This window comes from Mizuhopecten yessoensis, unplaced genomic scaffold (assembly GCF_002113885.1).
Source record: "Mizuhopecten yessoensis strain PY_sf001 unplaced genomic scaffold, ASM211388v2 scaffold10275, whole genome shotgun sequence".
NCBI lineage: Eukaryota > Metazoa > Mollusca > Bivalvia > Pectinida > Pectinidae > Mizuhopecten > Mizuhopecten yessoensis.
The window spans coordinates 2,394,523-2,417,282 of record NW_018408465.1 but is presented as its reverse complement, the minus strand read 5'-3'; the positions used below and the strand labels follow the sequence as shown (position 1 = coordinate 2,417,282).

Sequence of the window (22,760 nt, the reverse complement as noted above, 5' to 3'; positions counted from 1 at the left end):
CGGTATAGCACCCCGTTCCAAAATGCAAGGATATCAGTGCTTCAGTTTTTAAGAAATTGTTTAAATGTGGGTGGACAAGAGATGCTGCACCATATCACAAGCCCACCGGCACTTCCTTCCAGGTGGGCTTAAACCAGGTAGTCATAAATTGATAATACCTTTGGATACAAAAAATGTTCAGCAATTCAAAAGATACTGAATAGAACAGCATTACAATTTGACCTTCAAATCATTACTGCGAGTTTGACCTTTGGGATGCAGAACACACTTTCTAGCCACAATAAAGAAATTCTGTTTATCTTAAGTTTGTCAAATCATTGCAACTATTTGACTTATGGAAATAATAACGGCACAGGACACCTTAAGATATATATCCATTGATCGAGTTTCTTCAAACCAATTCAGCAGTCATGGCACAGACAAGAGACAAATAGATGTAAATAGAACATACATCCCATAATAACCCTAAGGCACTGCTAAAGGACTATCAATCTTATAGAAATCTTGTTAATGTGTTTAGGAGACCAATACTAATAACAAAGAAATCGTGTTGAGGTGGTTGACGGAACCAATACTTCAAAGGTCAAAGCAATCTTGTTGAGGTGGGTGACGGGACCAATGGGTCAGAGGTCAAATTAATCTTGTTGAGGTGGGTGACGGGACCAATGGTTCAAAGGTCAAAACAATCTTGTTGGGGTGTGTGACGGGGCAAATGGGTCAGAGGTCAAAGCAATCTTGTTGAGGTGGTTACGGGACCAATGGTTCAAAAGTCAAGGCAATCTTGTGGAGGTGGTGACGGGACCAATGGTTCCAAGGTCAAAGCAATCTTGTTGGGGTGGGCGACGGGACCAATGGTTCAAAAGTCAAAGAAAACTTGTTGAGGTGGTGACGGGACCAATGGATCAGAGGTCAAAACAATCTTGTTGGGTTGTTTGACGGGACAAATGGGTCAGAGGTCAAAGCGATCTTGTTGAGGTGGTGACGGGACCAATGGGTCAGAGGTCAAATTAATCTTGTTGAGCTGGGTGACGGGACCAATGGTTCAAAGGTCAAAGCAATCTTGTTGAGGGGGTGACGGGACCAATGGGTCAAAAGTCAAAGCAATCTTGTTGAGGCGGGTGACGGGACCAATGGTTCAAAAGTCAAGGCAATCTTGTGGAGGTGGTGACGGGACCAATGGTTCCAAGGTCAAAGCAATCTTGTTGGGGTGGTGACGGGACCAATGGGTCAGAGGTCATAACAATCTTGTTGGGGTGTGTGACGGGGCAAATGGGTCAGAGGTCAAAGCAATCTTGTTGAGGGGGTGACGGGACCAATGGTTCAGTTGAGGTGGTGACGGGACCAATGGTTCAGTTGAGGTGGTGACGGGACCAATGGATCAGAGGTCAAAACAATCTTGTTGGGTTGTTTGACGGGACAAATGGGTCAGAGGTCAAAGCGATCTTGTTGAGGTGGTGACGGGACCAATGGATCAGAGGTCAAAACAATCTTGTTGGGTTGTTTGACGGGACAAATGGGTCAGAGGTCAAAGCGATCTTGTTGAGGTGGTGACGGGACCAATGTGTCAGAGGTCAAATTAATCTTGTTGAGTTGGGTGACGGGACCAATGGTTCAAAAGGCAAAGCAATCTTGTTGGGGTGGGTGACGGGACAAATGGGTCAGAGGTCAAAGCGATCTTGTTGAGGTGGTGACGGGACCAATGTGTCAGAGGTCAAATTAATCTTGTTGAGGTGGGGGACGGGACCAATGGGTCAGAGGTCAAATTAATCTTGTTGAGTTGGGTGACGGGACCAATGGTTCAAAGGTCAAAGCAATCTTGGTGGGGTGGGTGACGGGACCAATGGGTCAAAAGTCAAAGCAATCTTGTTGATGTGGGTGACGGGACCAATGGTTCAAAAGTCGAAGCAATCTTGTTGGGGTGGGTGACGGGTCCAATGGGTCAGAGGTCAAAGCAATCTTGTTGGGGTGTGTGACGGGGCAAATGGGTCAGAGGTCAAAGCAATCTTGTTGAGGGGGTGACGGGACCAATGGGTCAAAAGTCAAAGCAATCTTGTTGGGGGGGGTGACGGGACCAATGGTTCAAAAGGCAAAGCAATCTTGTTGGGGTGGGTGAGGGGGCCAATGGTTCAAAGGTCAAAGCAATCTTGGTGGGGTGGGTGACGGGACCAATGGTTAAAAAGTCAAAGAAATCTTGTTGAGGTGGTGACGGGACCAATGTGTCAGAGGTCAAATTAATCTTGTTGAGGTGGGTGACGGAACCAATGGTTCAAAAGTCAAAGCAATCATGTTGAGGTGGTGACGGGACCAATGTGTCAGAGGTCAAAACAATCTTGTTGGGGTGGGTGACGGGTCCAATGGGTCAGAGGTCAAAGCAATCTTGTTGGGGGGGTGACGGGACCAATGGTTCAAAGGTCAAATTAATCTTGTTGAGGTGGGTAACGGGACCAATGGTTCAAAAGTCAAATCAATCTTGTGGAGGTGGTGACGGGACCAATGGTTCCAAGGTCAAAGCAATCTTGTTGGGGTGGGCGACGGGACCAATGGTTCAAAAGTCAAAACAATCTTGTTGAGGTGGTGACGGGACCAATGGTTCAGAGGTCAAATTAATCTTGTTGAGGTGGGGGACGGGACCAATGGGTCAGAGGTCATAACAATCTTGTTGGGGTGTGTGACGGGACAGCAATCTTGTTGGGGTGGGTGACGGGACAAATGGGTCAGAGGTCAAAGCAATATTGTTGAGGGGGTGACGGGACCAATGGGTCAAAAGTCAAAGCAATCTTGTTGAGGAGGTGACGGGACCAATGGGTCAGAGGTCATAACAATCTTGTTGGGGTGTGTGACGGGGCAAATGGGTCAGAGGTCAAAGCAATCTTGTTGGGGTGTGTGACGGGGCAAATGGGTCAGAGGTCAAAGCAATATTGTTGAGGGGGTGACGGGACCAATGGGTCAAAAGTCAAAGTAATCTTGTTGGGGAGGGTGACGGGACCAATGGTTCAAAAGACAAAGTAATCTTGTTGGGGTGGGTGACGGGACCAATGGGTCAAAGGTCAAAGCAATCTTGTTGAGGGGGTGACGGGACCAATGGTTCAAAGGTCAAAGCAATCTTGGTGGGGTGGGTGACGGGACCAATGGGTCAAAGGTCAAAGCAAACTTGTTGGGGTGGGGGACGGGACCAATGGGTCAGAGGTCAAAGCAATCTTGTTGAGGTTGGTGACGGGACCAATGGTTCAAAGGTCAAATTAATCTTGTTGAGGTGGGTAACGGGACCAATGGTTCAAAAGTCAAGGCAATCTTGTGGAGGTGGTGACGGGACCAATGGTTCAGTTGAGGTGGTGACGGGACCAATGGTTCAAAGGTCAAAGCAATCTTGTTGAGGTGGTGACGGGACCAATGGGTCAGAGGTCAAAACAATCTTGTTGGGGTGTGTGACGGGACAAATGGGTCAGAGGTCAAAGCAATCTTGTTGAGGTGGTGACGGGACCAATGGATCAGAGGTCAAAACAATCTTGTTGGGTTGTTTGACGGGACAAATGGGTCAGAGGTCAAAGCAATATTGTTGAGGGGGTGACGGGACCAATGGTTCAGAGGTCAAAGCAATCTTGTTGAGGGGGTGACGGGACCAATGGTTCAAACAATGGTTCAAAAGTCAAAGCAATCTTGTTGGGGTGTGTGACGGGGCAAATGGGTCAGAGGTCAAAGCAATATTGTTGAGGGGGTGACGGGACCAATGGTTCAGAGGTCAAAGCAATCTTGTTGGGGTGTGTGACGGGACCAATGGGTCATAGGTCAAAGCAATCTTGTCGAGGTGGTGACGGGACCAATGGTTCAGAGGTCAAAGCAATCTTGTTGAGGTGGTGACGGGACCAATGGTTCAAAAGTCAAAGTAATCTTGTTGGGGTGGGTGACGGGATCAATGGGTCATAGGTCAAAGCAATCTTGTTGGGGTGGGTGACGGGATCAATGGGTCATAGGTCAAAGCAATCTTGTTGGGGTGGGTGACGGGATCAATGGGTCATAGGTCAAAGCAATCTTGTTGGGGTGGGTGACGGGATCAATGGGTCATAGGTCAAAGCAATCTTGTTGGGGTGGGTGACGGGATCAATGGGTCATAGGTCAAAGCAATCTTGTTGGGGTGGGTGACGGGATCAATGGGTCATAGGTCAAAGTAATCTTGTTGGGGTGGGTGACGGGATCAATGGGTCATAGGTCAAAGTAATCTTGTTGGGGTGGGTGACGGGACCAATGGTTCATAGGTCAAAGCAATCTTGTTACATTTATAGTTATATAGGGGACAAATAATTCCAAAAAAACCGTTTTATAATGTGTCAGGGATGTTTATTTGTAGATAATATAGTAGCATGATCTACATGCTGAGCTACATATGGTATAAAACATGAAAACATATTCATACACAGGTATACATTCCTTAGCACAATGTTGATATAAACACACCAGTCCGTAATTACTTTATCTATAGAAAATGACAAAGACGTTATAGACACACCGACAGATGATAATCTTATTAGTTACGAAATATTGTTTGTATTATATATTAGATAAAGACTCAATATATAACCATTTGATCAACCATACACCAAAATCTCATCGTCAAGTAATAAATTAATAATACCCCACAAAAATGTAATTTTCTAATTTTCTCTTTGAAAATTTTCTTATTAATATCACATGATTTTACAAGTTCATTATTAAACAACAATTTTTTTAATACTGTAGTTGATTTTTTTTAATTACCTAGGGTGAAAAAAAAGGTATATTTAGTTAGATATATGATTAAGAACAGATGAAGATTTGTAGGACGGCATAGGGAGCTGACTAGTGACTACAGGGAAAGGATACTTACAATTAACACTAGCCTAACTGCACTAACTTTAGATCAGGAATATCATAAACACACATCCCTCAATTCCTTGATTTCAACCAATGTACCTCTCACTAAACAATCTCTCTTCATTTGAACGCGAACATCTCTCACCAAACATTCTCTCACTTCCACAATTTGAATCTGTAAACTTCTCACACAAAAAAAAAACCACTCTTAATTTGAACCTGAAATTTTCTCGACAAAAAATCTCTTGTTTCTGCATTTTGAATATGTACATCTCTCACCAAACAATCTCTCTAAATTCTTCATCACATCTAAATAATACACATGTGGCACATCTCTCATCAAACTATCTCACTTAATCTCTTTAAATGGAAGCCATGATTGCCAGCCCACTACAACAGTTAGTGTGTCTGTCTCCAACAGGGTGACTGTATCATCTGTATCAAGACATGGAAGTGACGGGAGCTAGCTGCCCTTGATTTGTCGGTCATTCTAACAGCAGGTGGTGTCAATGAACTTCAATTTGAAACATTCGGAAGTCTACTCTTTGTCTGATCACCCCGGTAAGTATAAACTCAGCGTTATACAAAGCTGTAAAGAAATCAAACAATAATCAATTACCAATATCCTACAAATTGGAACCTATAACCTATTAAAGTCAACATTGTTCTTGTATTGATTTTGCTGTTGTTCATTTCCTGTTAATTAATATACTTATGCACAAAGACACACATATATGCATATGTGGATCAATGGTTTGATTCCCAGTGGAAGCATATTATTCTCTTTCCTGTTACAAATGGTGTTTGTGGCCCTCCCTGTGGTGACAGGGAGTTAGAACCTGGGTTGTGGTGTTCGAGGGTGAGCACATTTAAAAAGAGGGGAGTAGTGCGACAGGTTTGAATTGTACATAGGATTAAGGTCGCCTTCTAGTTTCGAGCTAGAGGGAATTTCCCTTTAGCTCAGTGGTAGAGCGTCCGACTAGGAACCCGGAGATCGAGGGTTCGATCCCCAGTGGAAGCACAATATTCTCTTTCCTGTTACACATATATTTTATGAAAAATATGAATACCAAATACACTTTTATAGCATATATACCTAAACCATAATCATGGATCAATGCCCATATCCTGAACATCAACACTTAGAGAGATTTACTGCCTCAGGGAGATACATGACTAAACATCAAAGGAATCTTGCCATTTGACAATATTGTCGTGTAATTGGTTGTTTATAATTATCTAATTTTTGTTAAATACTGCCATCCGTGTACGATGATGTAAACAAGATATTTTTGTTAACTGACAAATAAAGTGTGCGAGTTACAATGCTTCTAATACTTCTGAATGATAAGTTGTTTGATCTTTAGTAAAGATAATGGATATGTACACATTACTTACCAATATTCTTTGCTAGCAAATCCCGGCATAAATGTATGTCATTTTCACAGGTTATAAGTATACATTTTGGATTTCCCTGAAACAATGAAACAAAATATCAGCATTTATATATATTACTACGTTGACAAAAGATGTAATCTACTTAAAAATTGTTTACAATATTTTGAGAGGCACTATAATGACGGTAAGAAAATAAAGACATGATACACAATATATTTTTCCAAAAATTCTGAGATAAAAAAGTCAAACTATTAGACATTTGATATGACATGAACGAACTGCAATATCTATCATAAATTAGTATTTTTTATTCCATCAAGTTCTGCTATCCTTTTCACTATGTTCTTTACATAAAATAAAAGATTAAGATGCTTGTAAAGAAAGCTGTACATTAAAGCATCAAGGTTACAATGATAATTTGACAAAATAACTGGCAAAAGGACCTACCTGCTCATCCTTCATGGACAGAAACGTTCTCAGCCCGGGTCTCCTCTTCACAACCTTACCACCAGCGCTCTCCACAATGTTGACGAGGTCACCGACCGGGGGATTCACACTCGGAGTGATGTAGAACGTCAAACCCTGTAATGTATATTTCATAGGAAATCATGTAACCAATCCTTTAACTTGACAGATGATTTGAGCCAGACATCCTTTTACTCCGCAACAATCTTAGACTTTTCATGACATTATTTCTGCAGGTCAAGTCAAAACTTAAGGCAATTTCAGACTTAAGATCGTTTAATATATATATAAAAATGATCTCAGGGCCTTGACACTCTCCAGACTTGATAAGTTAGAGCCATGCAGGTTAGATTGTGCTTTTAGAACTTAAACAATTGTAAGAGAATGCATTCTCATTTAAATGAATATTTAAAGTAGGATTAGAATCGCAACATACTCAAGCGTCCCCAATAAGTGGGTTTTGAAGTTTATTTGGCCGACTAGTTTCGCCTCTGAAGGTGAGGCTTCATCAGGACAATTTTACAATGATTTAGACACCTAAAATATTTAAATTTAACGAAGATGCATTACCATAGACAGGTAGCATTTAATCACGTTTTCCATCATGGAGGAGTCATATGGTTGAATGTACATCAAATTGTTCTATGACTAGATTTTCCTGAAATCAACACAGGTTCTTTGAACCCACTAAGACTGGGTCGTACCTGGAATAGAGGTCTGACATGAGCCCGGGCCAGGGAGTCCTGTAGACTACACTGCATCTCCTTCTCTGCTTTAACATCTCGCAGCGCATAGTTTGCCTCGTCTGTAACATATCACATAGACAGGTTCATTATCACCCAATACACAAGGCTGACCTAGGTTAACTAAAGATTCCTCCAGGACAACAGCAAGGAAGGATAACACTTTTGTAATGTTTATGACATTTTGTACTGAACCTTTATTATCAAAATTCAACTGAATGACAAAAGTCTTCAAAACAAATAATTAATTTTATTTTTGAGTCATAGTTTGACACAAGGACCAGTCGGTCTTAAAACTTTGCGACACGTTTAATATGTACATTGTTTGTGTAAAAAGTAAAACTTTGATATCAAATATTTATTTTGTTTTTCTCGCAAAAACTAGACGTGGAAAATCTGACGAATAACACTAGCTTCATTTACTAAATTGATGTTGATATTAAAATTATTTCTATGTTTGCAAACATAATCAAAATATTGCTTTACATAAGGGATGTATCTTTCAACAAATTTGGGTAAAACTATCAATTTTTAGGATACTTTTTGTCCAAAAACCATCATTCAATCAAATTTGAAATACTTTAATAGAATTTTAAAAGAATAAAATCTTCAAACTATTTTACATACCAAGGAATCGATTCTGATCGATGCTGTCCTCAATCCAATTTCGTGTGACCACAAACTTACAGACGTTGACGGCAATAAAGAACTTGAGGGTGCGGGAGAATGTTGGAGTGACCAGGTGTGTACAGTAACGGGGGTTCTCTGTGATGTTGGCACCAAGCTGTATCGCATTCTGTAACAGAAAACAACAAACAACATGCACATGAAATCCATGCATTTTGGTAGAAATTCGCGATTTAAAATCATCAGACATTATAACTCTCTGAAAGTAACAGTAGATTTATGTTTCCCTTTTTGATCCTTTAACAAGAACAAATCCAGCTGGGTTTTTTATACCTACTTACAAACATACTTCTATTTTGTTAGAAGACAACTTACAGTCTGGAGCCGTCTGGCTATGCCACGAGGAAAGCCTGTAAACATGACCCTCGGTCCAGGCTTGTCCAGGATAGACTGGTCATCTTTGTTCAGGTCCATTCTGAAATTTAATCAAATACTAGAAAATTCCTGTAAGATATAATACATTGCCCATCCATATTGATTTCATTTTTTGACCATTTTTCATATAAAGAAATGGTGACTATGACCTTGGAAACCTAATTACTTTAAGGTATTGTCATACTTTTGTATGACGTTTGACCAAAATCTGTTGTTTTTTTCATGAAAAATTGCATTATACAAATGAATATTCTTTTAGGCATACCTTGTGATAATTGTGATATTAATATTATTTCAAGAGAAAAGAGAAAAGTTTAACACAGTCACTCCCTATATTTGATTAAAATGACACATATTCATCACTTCGCAATCAATGTGTAAATAAGATTATAGCAATCCGACATATAATAAATGAAGAAAAAACAAACCTGGCCTTTTTAGCAGGTGGTTCTGCTGTCTCAAGCTTTGGGATATGTACATTCTCCTGGCCGGATGCTGAGGCGGGGCGGGACTTTGGAACACCAGGCAGAAATCTCTGTATGGGAAATAAAAACTTATCACAGTGCCAGGCAATATAACACACAACAAAAACAAACTGAAATATGTTCAAATGAAGATAGAGTAATAACTATCACAAGGATTGGTTTGGTTTAGTATTGTTTAACGTCCTATCAACAGCTATGGTCATTTAAGGACGGCCTCCCCTATGTGCAAGATGCATGCGTGTATAGTGTATGCGTGTGTGTTTTGGGAGGCTGCGATATGTTTGTGTTTGTCTCCCTGTGATAGCACCGAACTGATGACGACTTTATAGTGCTACCTCACTGAAACATACTGCCGAAGACACCCAGCAGGACACCTCACCCGGTCACATTATACTGACAATGGGCGAACCAGTCGTCCCACTCCTAAATTGCTGGGTGTTAGGCAGGAGTAGAAACTACCATTTTTACAGACTCTGGTATGTCTCAGCAAAGGGGACAGAACCCAAAGCCTTCCTCACAGGGGCGAACGCTCAACTAAAGGCCAAAAGTGAGGCATTGTCAAGGGAGACATTAGGAAGAAGAAAATGTTAAGAAAGAAGAGAAAAGATAAGATACCAAATTGAGTCGCCTCTTACGATCATGCAATGGGGGCAGCAGGTACAATTCTTACGCCCTAACTGCAGGGACCTATCAAAAGGAACCAGACAATTTTGTCAGAACAATACTATAGCCAATCCCATGACAGCAACAATGTACCAGTATACACACCTTCCAAACTTCCTTCTGTATCTTCATTGGATTTCTCCAACCAACTGTAAAATGAAGTTGTAAGTCAGTTTCAGTCTAGACCACCACAAAAGGAATGTATTCTTAGTGAAAAAATACTTTATACTGCATGGTCTAGCTTAAAAAATATATTGGCTAGTAGTATTTCCTAAATAGTAAATAATCCATTTGAACCACCTGCTGAAAAATGTTTGAGCCTTTTTTTTCATCAATTCACATGCAACTTGATGAAAAAAATTCAATGAAGCTGTCAAGCAGACTTTGTTTAACAGTAACCCTTTTAACTTATTTACCCCTGAAGACACATTTGAACTCTTTCAATTCAAATGTTGGAATAGTCCATTTTGAAATTTCAGGGGTGAATGAGTTAATTTCTGATGCATCATTGCTCCTGAATTAAGAGTCAGCAGGATAATAAAAGTCCAAACTAACAGGGGACAAATGATCAGACTCACATAGGCTGACAGTCATATTTACATAATCTATGACAACATGTTATCTATTATTAGTGCTCCATTCTACCAAAACATTTACCTAGCATGTGTCCTATGCGGCTAGTGTCCAGTTGGAACAGATCTCCCTGGACCGTTTGGAGGTAGCGAGGGTTGATTGGCAGTTTCAGGGCGTCCAGGTTGCCGAGAACAAGATCACTAAGCCACTGGGCGTTGACCACAGGTAAGTGCCATTCCTTGGCTTTTTCGTACTTCTCTCCCTCGGGTCTGTCGGCAAATATAGGTTTAGATTGTGTATAATAATCAACATTTCAAACAATCTATGATGTGAGTTTCGTCTCATGGTAATACTGAAAAGTACATTTTGAATAGTTACGAAGCAATGGAAAACTGAACATTGATACTGAAGTCTACCTGAGGTAAAAACAAGTTTTTACATGTGTTATAATAACAATGTTATCAAGGATCTCTGGATGGCTGTACCACAAACGTGTAAGTGTTTACTTCTCAACTCTTCATACTTTTCACAACACATACATTTTGACAATGCTGTTGCAATCAATGTTTATCAATATCAGTCTGGTGTGTGTCTGAGTAAACTCACCTCTTACAGACCAGTACCGAGTTTGAATGTGTCATGTAGCCAGTATATTTAGCTCCAATAGCATTAATCATCTGTTTAATACGCATCCTCTCGTCACCCTCAAAGTTTGTCACACATATGATCTGCAAAACAAAATAGCAATACTGTAATTATACACGAATAAACTAGACATTTCAGTGATAAATCGCACAAGAGAACTGGAAAGGTACATGATACTCAAATCACTGATAAAATAACACCAATGTTTGATAAAGATGTGTGAAAACCAAATATCTAACAGACAGAAGTTATTGAAATACAACCAATACTCTGTGGGCATTAAAACACTACTATTATATTACAGTAATTATCAGTTATGCGTAGCCTTATAGATCTGTGTTTATCTGTCTTCAAGACATTTAAATTTAGGGATTAAAAAAGCGTAAATGACCACTTCTGATAAAAAAAAAAAAAAATTGAATCCAAAATGTCTACATAAACAAAATTGTTTTGTCCATAGTAACTTTAAAAACAAAAAAATGAAACTGATGACATGTTACTGTGATCAAATTAAGTGTAATTTATGATCAAATAAAATGTGATTTACATAGTAAGTCAAAGTGTACCTGGTTACAGCAGGGCTTTACATCAGCAAAGATGAGGGGGATGTGTAAGGCCTGCCAGGGGGGAAGCATCCTCTTCCGTAGGAGGACATCATTCAGCCAGTACGCCGTCACAACACGACGCTGGTCCTTCAAACCCTGAAAAATTAATTCATGTCACACCATGAAACTCATAATATTAATGCCTGCAGTTGTGCACAGCCACCTGTTTTTGTCCACAAGAAATTGTATTGACAAATATTCAACATTCTGAAATATTTACACAGCACTGCAATTAACTCATTCACCCCTGAAGACACGTTTGGACACTTCCAATTCAATGGTTGGAATAGTTCATTATGAAATTTCAGGGGTGAATGAGTTCAGAATCAACAGGTAATAATTTGTTAGATTTGGCTACAGGGATTTAGCTCCAATTAATTAGCTCAACAGAGCCTCAGCAGTCACAGCTTGTGACCTCACTTACTCACCAGTGCAAATACGTCACTGTGTTGGTTGGCACACAAGATGTGGGACACACGGTTAGAGTAGGCAGGATCTACCTGGCCTCCATGCTGGCTGATCACCTGTCAATCAAATCAAAAAACCCACATCATAATAATTCCTTTACAAGCATGTAAATAATGTACAATCTCAAATTGACAACACAGATTTTCTCATTATTTTCTGGAAATTTTGGAATCACCTCTTTAATCCATAGCACACTAATGACCAGGAAAAAATCGGTGCAGTTAAACTTTCGCCTTTTTGCCTCGATAATGTCGGACAACTAACTAAATGTGGAAGCTAATATTAGCACATGGAATATCATATATATTGAGGACTTGTGAAGGGCAAAATTGACACTGAACAAATATGGATTATACATTAACTGGGAAAAAGCTTCCCAGCAGGAACCAATCAGAAGACTTGTTATTGGTTTTCTGATTATCTTGAAACACTGATGTTACGAAAGTTGAGAAGCTAGTGATCGTCCCTGTGTAGTTTGACCGACATCTGTCCAGAAGTTTCAGTGATAACTTGCAGATAATTTTTATGACAGAATATGATGAAGAAATGAAGCCAAAACAGTATTCACCCCTACTTCCTATTGAGGACATAAATATCAGAAACAAACGTTATTAAGCTGTTTTAAAATATATCTGACATGATATGGTGGACACTCTTTTTTTTGAACAATGTAAAGATTTCAAAATTTTAGGTAGTTAGGTAAGTAAACAGATCACTGACCTTCTTCCAGTTATCAATCTGATCTGGACCTACGATCTTCTGGTAGTCAGTTATGTAGAAGACACACCCCAGCAAACACATGTCAGCAGGCACTGGAAAATAAAGCCGAAGGTAAGAAAACCAAAAAAATCACCCCGAGGGTTGGAGATTTCTCTGTCACACCCACAAGGTAGGGGTTGATTGTTTTTCTCATATCCTATTATTTCAGTCACAACTCCACCAACAGTAGTGTAAACAAAAACACATTTGGGGTATGAATTTCGTCTTTCACTTTTGATGCCGTCACAATTACCGGTGACGCATTTTAATGACGTCACAATCGAACACGTGCTACTTGGCAAGAGGCTATCTCCCCCTAGGGGGTGACAAGCTGATCTTTCCCGACTAAAACGGGAGACATACCTGTGAAGGATGGGAGGAACATTATTCCCCAATTTCTTTAAGAGAAGTGTATGAAAGATGTGAATTACCATTGTCGGTAGGGTCATGACCCCAGTAAGTTGGCATCAGCGGAGACTGGGATGGGTGTTGCCCTTTCTGTGATCCTGTGGCTGACCCATATCTCGGCGGAGGGTGGCGGTGTGGCACATTCATGTTCAGGCCAAGAATCTGGTTAATCTATTAACATAGAAAAACCCTTATTAACAAATTGAATTCAGATTTGAAACAACCTATTTCAATATGTTCACGGGTAGATCATATATTATGCTTTCAGTTAACAATTCCATGTATTATTTGGAAATCTGAGAGAGATAATTATCCTTAAAAATTTCTTTCTCTCATGAAATAAAATAGGTAATATACATGTTTTTACTGAATGTCTTTTTCATGTCATGCAACTATATTTGAAGAAAAAAAATATTTGAAGAAATTGAAGAGCTGGTAGACCTACCTTGGTTGTATTTGGGCGGGGTCCAGGAGAGGGGTGCTGTGGGCCAGAGTTGGTGATGTTTCTTAATGTTCGTTGTGGTTGATTCTAAAGATGAAAAAGTTCATTGAAAAATTACAACTCTATATTACATCAGCTAAAAAGCATGACTTAGGATTCCAAACTTTGACTTAAAAGGGCTATTCTACAGAATTGGGAAACAAGGGGCAGGATGGCATATTGATAATATATGGATGATTGGGTCTGATATAACTTGCATCAATATCTATCAAGAAAGCCCTAAGAAATCAATTGCAGGCGGAAGGGTCACCAAAACTATCCTCCCTGCCCCCACTCATCTTATTTCTTTAATTTTCCACCCGAAAAACAATTTTGAACATTCTTAAAGGAACATTTCAGAAGACTTATACAGATCAAGTCCTCCATATACAAATACATATGTACATTGCTTCTGAAATCTCACCCCTAGTTGTTTCTGCATTCCCATTGGCTCATGCCCAGGGAAGGGAGACATCCCTGGGCCTGGCATGCCAGCATATCCTCCCAATCCAGCCTGCTGCATCTGATGAGGGGAAGGCATGTTGATGCCACCGGGCATGGCAGGGTGTGGCTTTCCCGGCGACTTTGGAGAGTGACTGGTCCGTGGTTGTCCTCCCGCCTGTGTCAAGATATGTTTATAATATTACATATCACTGGTCACACACATCTACACAGGGAAACACACCATGCTCATATCTCTACAGCTGGGGGGGGATCGCTCATGCTCAACTATTTGTTAATAATAACATTCAACTGGTTGGATATGATTTACAATATTAATCTAATATTTATTTTCGGTTTTTTATAATATATCCCAAATTACACACCAACCATTCCATACATTTATTCAATCACACTTAACAAACCATATATCTCTTTAAGTTGAAAATTGTGATGATATATGAATATTATAGCAAACCTCAAATATGTTTATCTTTCTATCAGAAACATTGCAGTCACAGGATGTTATATAAAGCACAGATTCTACACTTAATACAAGAATGATTCATCTCTGGGTAACCAACATGAATAGGCCATTATCAGAATGTTTACGGCAACAACACAGATGTTCAAATTCAGTCATAAAACTGATAAATAAAAATCATTTAAATCATAGATAAAATCCGATTTTTTTTCAGAGGGTTTCTGGCTCCATGGTCAACAGGTGGAGAAAATGGTGAGAATATTAAATACACATTCAGTCTCATGAAAACCATCTCCTCTGCCGGTCTTCCATCTAATATAACTCAAGCTAGCAAACGATTGTTGCCCGAACAAAAGGATTTGAAAACAAGGGCACAAGGAAGGACATTTACTATATATGTATATGTATTACATAAGTTACCGTAATAAACTTCTAATATAGTTCAGGATCATTCTATTTAAAAATATATCCCCAACCCATCGAAGGTGTCAAATTATTTTCAAGGGCACCACCATGTGAATTTCATTGAATTGATAAGAGTATATTACAGTCTGTTCCTCCAGATACAGAAATACTGCTGAATTTGTTTTATATAGCCTTCCATGGGTGGGGGAATATATTAAATTGGAATAGCTCTCACATCTAGTCTTCATAATCGTTCTAAATTCCAACATTGAATTGCAGCAGAGGAGATCAGTTTAATATGACTGACATACAACAACCATAAATTGTAGGTTACAAAAAATTGTCAAAACGTGTTCACACAAAAACTTCAAAGTGAAATTCACCTTTAAAAACAAATTTTACAGATGTGTTATAACTTTTATAAATTCATTTATGATAAAAGTTTTTATCAGAAATTAACTTTTCATAGGTGGAAAAAAAGAAAATTCACCTATGTATAGCCTAAAAAAACAACTTTTTTTATTATTATTAATTCTAACAGTTAAGAAATAGTTCATGATTGTTGCACTTTTGTGAAAACATGCATGATATGTTGGTGTGAAGTTGTTTCAGAGTCAAGGCTTAGTATGAGTGTAAAATAGCATCAAAGTCAAAATGGTTATTTTGGTACAAATGTAGATTGTGTACCACTAATATCCCAAGTATCATATTTTCAAAGTAACAAGCTGAAATCATGTTAATCTTGCAGTGTATATTGTAGGGTATGTACAATGAACATTCAAATTAGATACGTGTGACTTAACCTTTTAACAGGAGTCGGGTCAACCACGAGTTAGATTAATTCATGGCTCAACTCCAGTCATAAATGTTAATTAATAAGTATGCAGTAAAAGTTCAGAATTAGAAAACATTTCAGAAGTTATTTTTAAAATTATTTTCCTTACTATGAAACAATAACATTCTAAAAGTTGTGTATTTTATTTGTAAGTTGTCGCTTCAATCAATTTGTATTTCAAGATGGTTTTGACAATGTTTTGCTTTAGGCTATATAGCTATCACCCAGTGTTAGAAGTGGAATACATAATTGGTATAGGGTCAATCATAGCTAACTGGCTAAACTACTTAGGTCAGCTTAAAATATATTTATCAAGCTACCGGTACATTGTCTTAAGGTCTGACATTTTTTCTAGGATACACTTCAATGATTGGTATAGGGACAATCATAGCTAACTGGCTAAACTACTTAGGTCAGCTTGAAATATATTTATCAAGCTACCAGTACATTGTCTTAAGGTCTGACACTTTTTCTAGGATACTCTTCAATGATTGGTATAGGGCCAATCATAGCTAACTGGATTAACTACTTAGGTCAGCTTAAAATATATTGATCAAGCTACTGGTACATTTTCTTAAGGTCCAACACTTCACTCCAGAAGTTGACGAGCAGTTCACCTGTAGATAAGTGAACTTACTTTAAAAAAAAATTCCAGATGATTACCGCAGAGGTATCTTCAGAATTTTAAATTTTCATCAGAAATTTACAAAACTGATCAGCAATAACAATCATCGGTACAGCACCAAATGACACCATTAAAGAGTTTAAATTATGCTGATAAATGTAGTGCCACATACAGTTTTTTGTTCAATTTCCCCAAGATTCATGTTATCAAATATCTTTAAAATATATAAAAACATCATACAGTATAATATTTTAGCTCTTTTACCCAGGTAGTAATTGTAAGCAAAAAAGTAAAAAGCATCAGGAATTCAACAATATAGAAATTTGAAAATACAATAACTTTTTTATCATTTGGGGTTTCGAAAGCAGTACAAGTTATAACCTACCAACACAATGTACCAGTAAAGCAGACAGATGGTTGCTATCAGAGAAAACTACAGATTATACAGGGAGGATGGGGTATTCACACAATCCAGTCCGCCACCATAAAAGCTGCCCGCACCAGAAAGCAAAGTTGTCCTTCAATTTTAATGCGGACTAAAGGGAACATAGGTTTGATGTTTGATAATGTGCATTGTAAATTGAAAAAGAAGTCATTTTGTACTTTTCCTCTTATCACACAATGTTTTTGTAGCTTTATAAAAATGCTATGAAATACCAAGAAATTACTAAATTCTACAGGAGAAAATAAACCATTTACAGAAGTTTTAAAAGATGTGCACACATTCCTGTCAAGCTGCCATGTGTTGGGCAGTCCTGACCAAAGTGCAGATTTTTTTTGTGGAATAAATGTTTTTATGCAAACGCATTCATGTTCGGTGTGCACGAGTGAAGAAATTTTGTGAAGAAATATGTACATATATAAAAATAAATGAAATATTTTTTAATATTGATTATGTATTTGTTAAAAATGCATTCTGATGAAAGTAAAAATAAATCTTGCCAAAATATTATCATGACACACACTTACCTTACCGTTCTTTTCTAACTCTAGAAAACGTTTCATGTTAGTCATCCTGTGATATTTATTACGAGTTATTCTAACAGAGGCTTAAGTCTTCTGCATGACAAACAGACAATTAAGGTTTTCTATTTACTATATGTTTGTTAAGTCTGGAATTATTCTGAAAAATTGTTGAGTTGATGGAAAGTTGAGTAGATAAGCAAATTTAATACTGAAGCAGTATACCTTGGTACCATGAATTCCTGCGTGAAATATCATATTAGTAAACACAGTTATGCTACTTAGACTTTCAAATAGAAAGTAAGAGAACTAATAGTTTGATTTAAATGACAATTATCATAACATTTCCAGTTAAAAAGTCTATGAAAGCTTTTCATTATTGCTATGTATATATCATAAAAGAAACAAGAAAAGTAGGCAAAGACAGCAATGAAAAACAGATTGATATATTGAGACGCTTTAGCCTTATAGATGTTAGGATGAGACATTAAAAAGTAAAGAAGCTTAGATTTCAGTTTTAAATCAATGAAAGACTTAGTAGATCTAATTATACATATTATCAAATGTATTCAAGGTATTTTTGCATATTCAGAATAAAAGTTCTTTTTGTAAAACGTGTTTAAATATATTATCCAAGCTATACAGATGTTGGGTGACTTACATATTGTACAATGTGTTACAAATACCTGATCTAAATTGTATATTTGAGTTGTCTATTTTTGCAGATCTTATGTTCTTTTGTACACTCAATGTGTCATTCACATTGAACCTGTATGTGGTTATGAAGCATGCAATGTGCAAGCAGAGAAGCTGCAAGCAAGCAAACCTGTATGCGATTGTTGACCATGCGAGCCAATGCCTCTTTAGCACTAGGTGTAGGTGGCCTTGACCCAGCTGCTGACTCCTCCCCCGACACACGTCGCTCTAAAGCAGCCATGGCGGACTGCTGGAAGGGGGTGTTCACCTGATTTCCGGGCGACCGGGCAGACATCTCGCCACGTTGCCGAGCATGGTTCCCATGGTTACCCATCATGTGTAGATACTGATTTTGCATCATCATCTGGTCAGTTACATCCATGGCCTCGGGGAACATGACTGGTGGTGGGGAGGGCTCTCGGGGAGGTGGAGGGGGCGGCGTTGGGGACTTAGGTCGAGGATACTCAATCAGCTCCGGGTCATAAATCATCTCATCAAGCTTCTCCCCCTTGCTGATGCTGTCAGTGACCCAATCAGGGGTGACAATCTTCACATGATCAACATGCAAGGAGGCAGCTCGGTACTTCTCCTGGTAAAATAATATTTTAGTAATAATACATTTTAACATACACTTGTTGAAGTCAATTTGTTCTGGACATATTAAGGATATACCGATAATGTAAGTCTCTAAAAGATATTCTAAGGAGAATGGTTGACGGAGACACTGAAGTTGAAAAGTGTAAGTGGTAAATTACAGTAAAACATGGGTCATATTTAGATGCTACCAACTCTACAGAATTGTGTAGGTGGCGGAGATAATCAGACAACATAAACGGATTGGCAGTAGGATAACCCCGACTCTACAGAAACTGCTATATCATTTAAATTCTCAAATTTGATGAAAAAATATCCACCCCTGTGTGTATAACTCAACCCGCAAATCAAACAGCACTTTTGGGAAAATACTAGTGACGGAAAAGGCAAAGAAATTATACATTGTGGATTTTTTTTTGTGTAGCAAATGGCCTGGGAATCATAGTACATGTACTTCTAAAATTTCAGAACATTCTAAAATTTGAAGATCATATAATGACTACCAATGATGTTTTATCAAACCTTAACTTAAGTATAAATCAAATATTAAATTGATTGAGTTTTTAAGAAATCGTCTCTTCAATTGAAAAGGTAAATGAATTGCAAAAAAAAATATGAACTCCTGAGAATTTAACAGGAAATGTGATTATTGAAGTTAAGAACATCATTAGAGTTAGAAAGCTTTCCTGATACTGAGGACAGGTGTGGAAAACTTTGAGGTATAATATTCAATGTTGAAGAGTTTGGAAATTCGTACACTTTCAGTATTGTAGGCGATGAGGTGTGTACAGGATTGGTCCAAGCTCTGTTGACATCGACCGCCGTAGTACGTCACCATACCCCACAGTGCCTTGGCATCGTCAGGATCCAACTGAAACACATAGCATTCTGTGTGTATAACTCAATCTGCAAATCAAACAGCACTTTTGGGAAAATACTAGCGACGGAAAAGGCAAAGAAATTATACATTGTGGAAAAGCTTTGGTGTAGAATGAGTTGAGCTAGCTATAACATATTTACCATTCCAACAGTGTAATTCTGACATAGATTGATATAGGTGGTCTTAACAGGTCTTACTTGTGAGGAACAGGCTACAACTCCAGATAACAGGCGCCCTTCCGGTGCAAATATCTCGATACTAATGACAGGTTAAGGGGAACAGTCTACAAACAAGAACTATTTCAAGACGGGATCATCAGATAACTGATTTGAAACAATTTTATTGATACCCTGAAACATAAACTTATTTAAGGTATTCTACACCTGACCAATATGTATAAAGTTTGATCAAAATCAATACAGGGAAGAAGTTACTAGATTGATGACCAAAAATTCTATAAATACTGGGAGTAATGCGATCTTGACCTTAGCACCCAGAAACACAAACTCCATCAAGGTTTTCTCACAATTGACGAATAAGAATGTAGTCCCTAGGGCATCGACAAAGATTATCTGTAAATAGCAAGCTTGAGTGCCGACAAAATGTAAACATTGCATTTATGTACGTACAGAACACTCGATCAGTTAAACGATTTAGTTAAAAGCTTTATTGACCAGTCTATACCTATGATAGATGACCCGTTATGTTGACACTAAGATCTAGAAATACAAACATTTAAGTCAACATATTTTAAATTTTAGTGTTAGCAATATCTTTCCATATCTTCACCTGTTGTATTTATTGTTGTATAGGTACTTTCAGGAAATTATAGAATGCATATGAAAAGCACCAATCAAAACTGTTGGGTGATGAATGGTATTTTATTTGCCCCTCACCTGAAATTAAAAAGGGTGGGACCCATATTTTCTTAACAATAAGATGGTAAAGGACCCATAAATATAAATCTAGATTGATCACCCATTAATATCCATAACAACTGGATGTGGGTGTATGTGTACATGATAAAACTATTTTTTTATATGTTTCAGATTAAAGAATGAGTATAAGTTCTTTAGCTGTAATGATAACTTGGTAAGGATACGGAAGTCTTTTCTTGCATTTTACAGACAGGATCACCCACTGGCTCTGCAAAAGAAAAAAAGAATGACATCTAAATTCTTCTTCTTTAAAGTGACTCGATGCCATCCAATGCGATACATGATTCTAACCAGTAACCATCATATTAAATCAATTTCAGGAATTTTAAATAAGAGTTAATAAGACTTGTGTTCTATATAAAAGCTGGTTGCTTGCAAAAAAAACAGCCTGCTATTTACCGACTATACAATTATGGCTATTATTTTTAACAAATATATCATACCATGTGAACATTCGATCTATCTGGGGTTTTATTTATTAAATCTACCATCTGTAATAACTGTGAGAACTTTGAAGACTTCAGTTTTGAAATACATATGCATCAAAATTTTACTTTTATCACAAACTGTGTAAACCTCCAGTCCGATCCAACAAAATTGAATAACGATCGCCAATCCTGTTCACGTTACATGAAATTAAAGCCGCCAAAATAAATAGTAGATCCAACAATTCAAGTTGACATCAGCAAAAATCTCAACAAACAGTCAAAACAATGTGTTCTAACTTTCCGTCAATTTAAATTAACTGGAGGTTTACTGTGTGCAAGTGTACATATCACAATTTTGCAGAGTGCTGTAAAACTTAAGTACTTTTTTCCAGGCAAATATTTTGTTCCTCTACTGCTACAATTTGTCATAGTCCGAACAACATTTCAGGTCACTACTTGATATGTAACTCTCTCACAGCTTAGAGAGTTGAGCTTTTGTACACCCACCGTGACAACCGGAAGTTCAAACAGTTCCTTGGCCTCCGAGTAGTCATCTTGTGTGTGGTCATCAGCAATGACATGGCTCACCATCTGACTCAGGTATGAGTCTCGCTTTGCTCCTCCAGCATTTAGAAGAGCAAGTACCTGAACAATATTACAGTATTAGTCATTTATGATAGCTATACGTATACCAGTAATTAAACCCTGTTACCTAGGAATGAGATTTCTGACATACTAGTTTGTTGCTCAACTTACTGGGGATGAGCTTAAAAACATTCTCCCAAGCAAAGGCAGTAGGAAGAAACAGGGTGATATGCTCTTCATCCAAGAAAAAACTTATTCTGATCAGGAGCTTGTGATGTCAAGGGTTAGTATACTTGTCAATAATTCATGTATCCTGCGAGGGTAACCAATGTGAAAGAGAACAATTTTCAACATCCCTGTTAGGCAAATGTATGTAACAGAGATAATGAATTTTCAATGTCTCCGCTAGGAGTCCAATTTAACCCCTAGGACCTCTGGCTTACTAGTGTTACCTACCAAATGTTGTACCAAATTGGCTTAAAAGAATTTCTCCCTAGCTGCTTCAGTTGGAAGTGCTCGGCTAGTATTGCCTCAGGGTGACATATATATATCTATTAAACCTTTATTTAGATCTTATTAAGCTCTACTTTGCATTACTGTCAGTTCAATCTGGATTGGGGGTGTACATGTTCTGGTGGGAATCTCAGTGACTGAGTGAGTCTCTTGCTGTGAGTACATTACCTTGACTCACAAATGAGTGATAGCTCAAACTGCTAATATGGTATACATATATCTCAATGAGCCAGTTGACATTTAACAAGGGAAGGCATATTAAATCTAACAAAACTCAATTCCCTTGTGATTAATTTTGTTTTAAGTTTCCTAATTGCTGTAATTATCAAGTCGCGACAATTGATGCTCTGATGCGGCCTCATGTTTAGTGTTTATGTTTAGTATGATTATAAATTTCAACTTGAACGAAAAATTTCATCGAAGAACTTCTTCCCTACAACCGGTCGCAACCCAGTTAGCATACAGGAGCTGAAGTGGTATGCCCTAATTATGAAGCCAACAACAGTTGTCTTAGGTTCACAAAATACCTGTTGGTCGATATCACCGACCACGTAATACGTCACATCTTTAAAAAGATCCTCTGGAGTCTTTTCTTCTTCTTTCTTTTCTGTATCAGCGGTCATTTTGCCCTAATTACAAATCAAAATAATAGATTTCTGTAAACTCATCATATCTCAACTTGCACTATTATGTCGCTTTCCCGCTAACTGATCGGTGAAGGTCATATTTCATGAGGGATTGAACATGTTTGCATCGTAAGAAAAAATTGA

General features: G+C 38.1%; 1 protein-coding gene across 2 annotated transcripts; it reads right to left on the bottom strand.

The window, feature by feature from the left end:
* Window positions 1-4,324: 4,324 nt before the first annotated feature.
* Window positions 4,325-22,722, bottom strand: LOC110459936 (PAX-interacting protein 1-like). 2 transcript variants are annotated; one of them, XM_021512453.1, is made up of 22 exons: window positions 22,518-22,722; window positions 21,400-21,537; window positions 20,629-20,672; window positions 19,724-19,784; window positions 19,404-19,517; window positions 18,183-18,641; window positions 14,028-14,222; window positions 13,568-13,651; window positions 13,146-13,293; window positions 12,676-12,767; window positions 11,916-12,011; window positions 11,449-11,583; window positions 10,844-10,965; window positions 10,322-10,506; window positions 9,770-9,813; window positions 8,945-9,051; window positions 8,457-8,556; window positions 8,082-8,250; window positions 7,416-7,516; window positions 6,694-6,828; window positions 6,247-6,322; window positions 4,325-5,437 (listed from the first exon to the last, which is right to left on the bottom strand). In XM_021512453.1, exons 1-22 carry the CDS (start codon window positions 22,611-22,613, stop codon window positions 5,355-5,357), a joined length of 2,784 nt encoding a protein of 927 aa, XP_021368128.1. In that variant the 5' UTR covers window positions 22,614-22,722; the 3' UTR covers window positions 4,325-5,354. The 2 variants fall into 2 exon arrangements, with proteins under 2 accessions (XP_021368128.1, XP_021368129.1); XM_021512454.1 differs by having other exon boundaries at window positions 18,321-18,641.
* Between the last annotated feature and the right edge of the window lie 38 nt (window positions 22,723-22,760).

Coding starts and splice junctions, on each gene's coding strand:
- LOC110459936 (XM_021512453.1), bottom strand. CDS start 22,613: ATGACCGCTGATACAGAAAAGAAAGAAGAAGAAAAGACTCCAGAGGAT. Junction 8,557..8,944: donor CCACCTGCTAAAAAGGCCAG/GTTTGTTTTTTC, acceptor ATTAAATTTCAG/AATGGACCTGAACAAAGATG. Junction 8,251..8,456: donor TAGCCAGACGGCTCCAGACT/GTAAGTTGTCTT, acceptor TTTCTGTTACAG/AATGCGATACAGCTTGGTGC.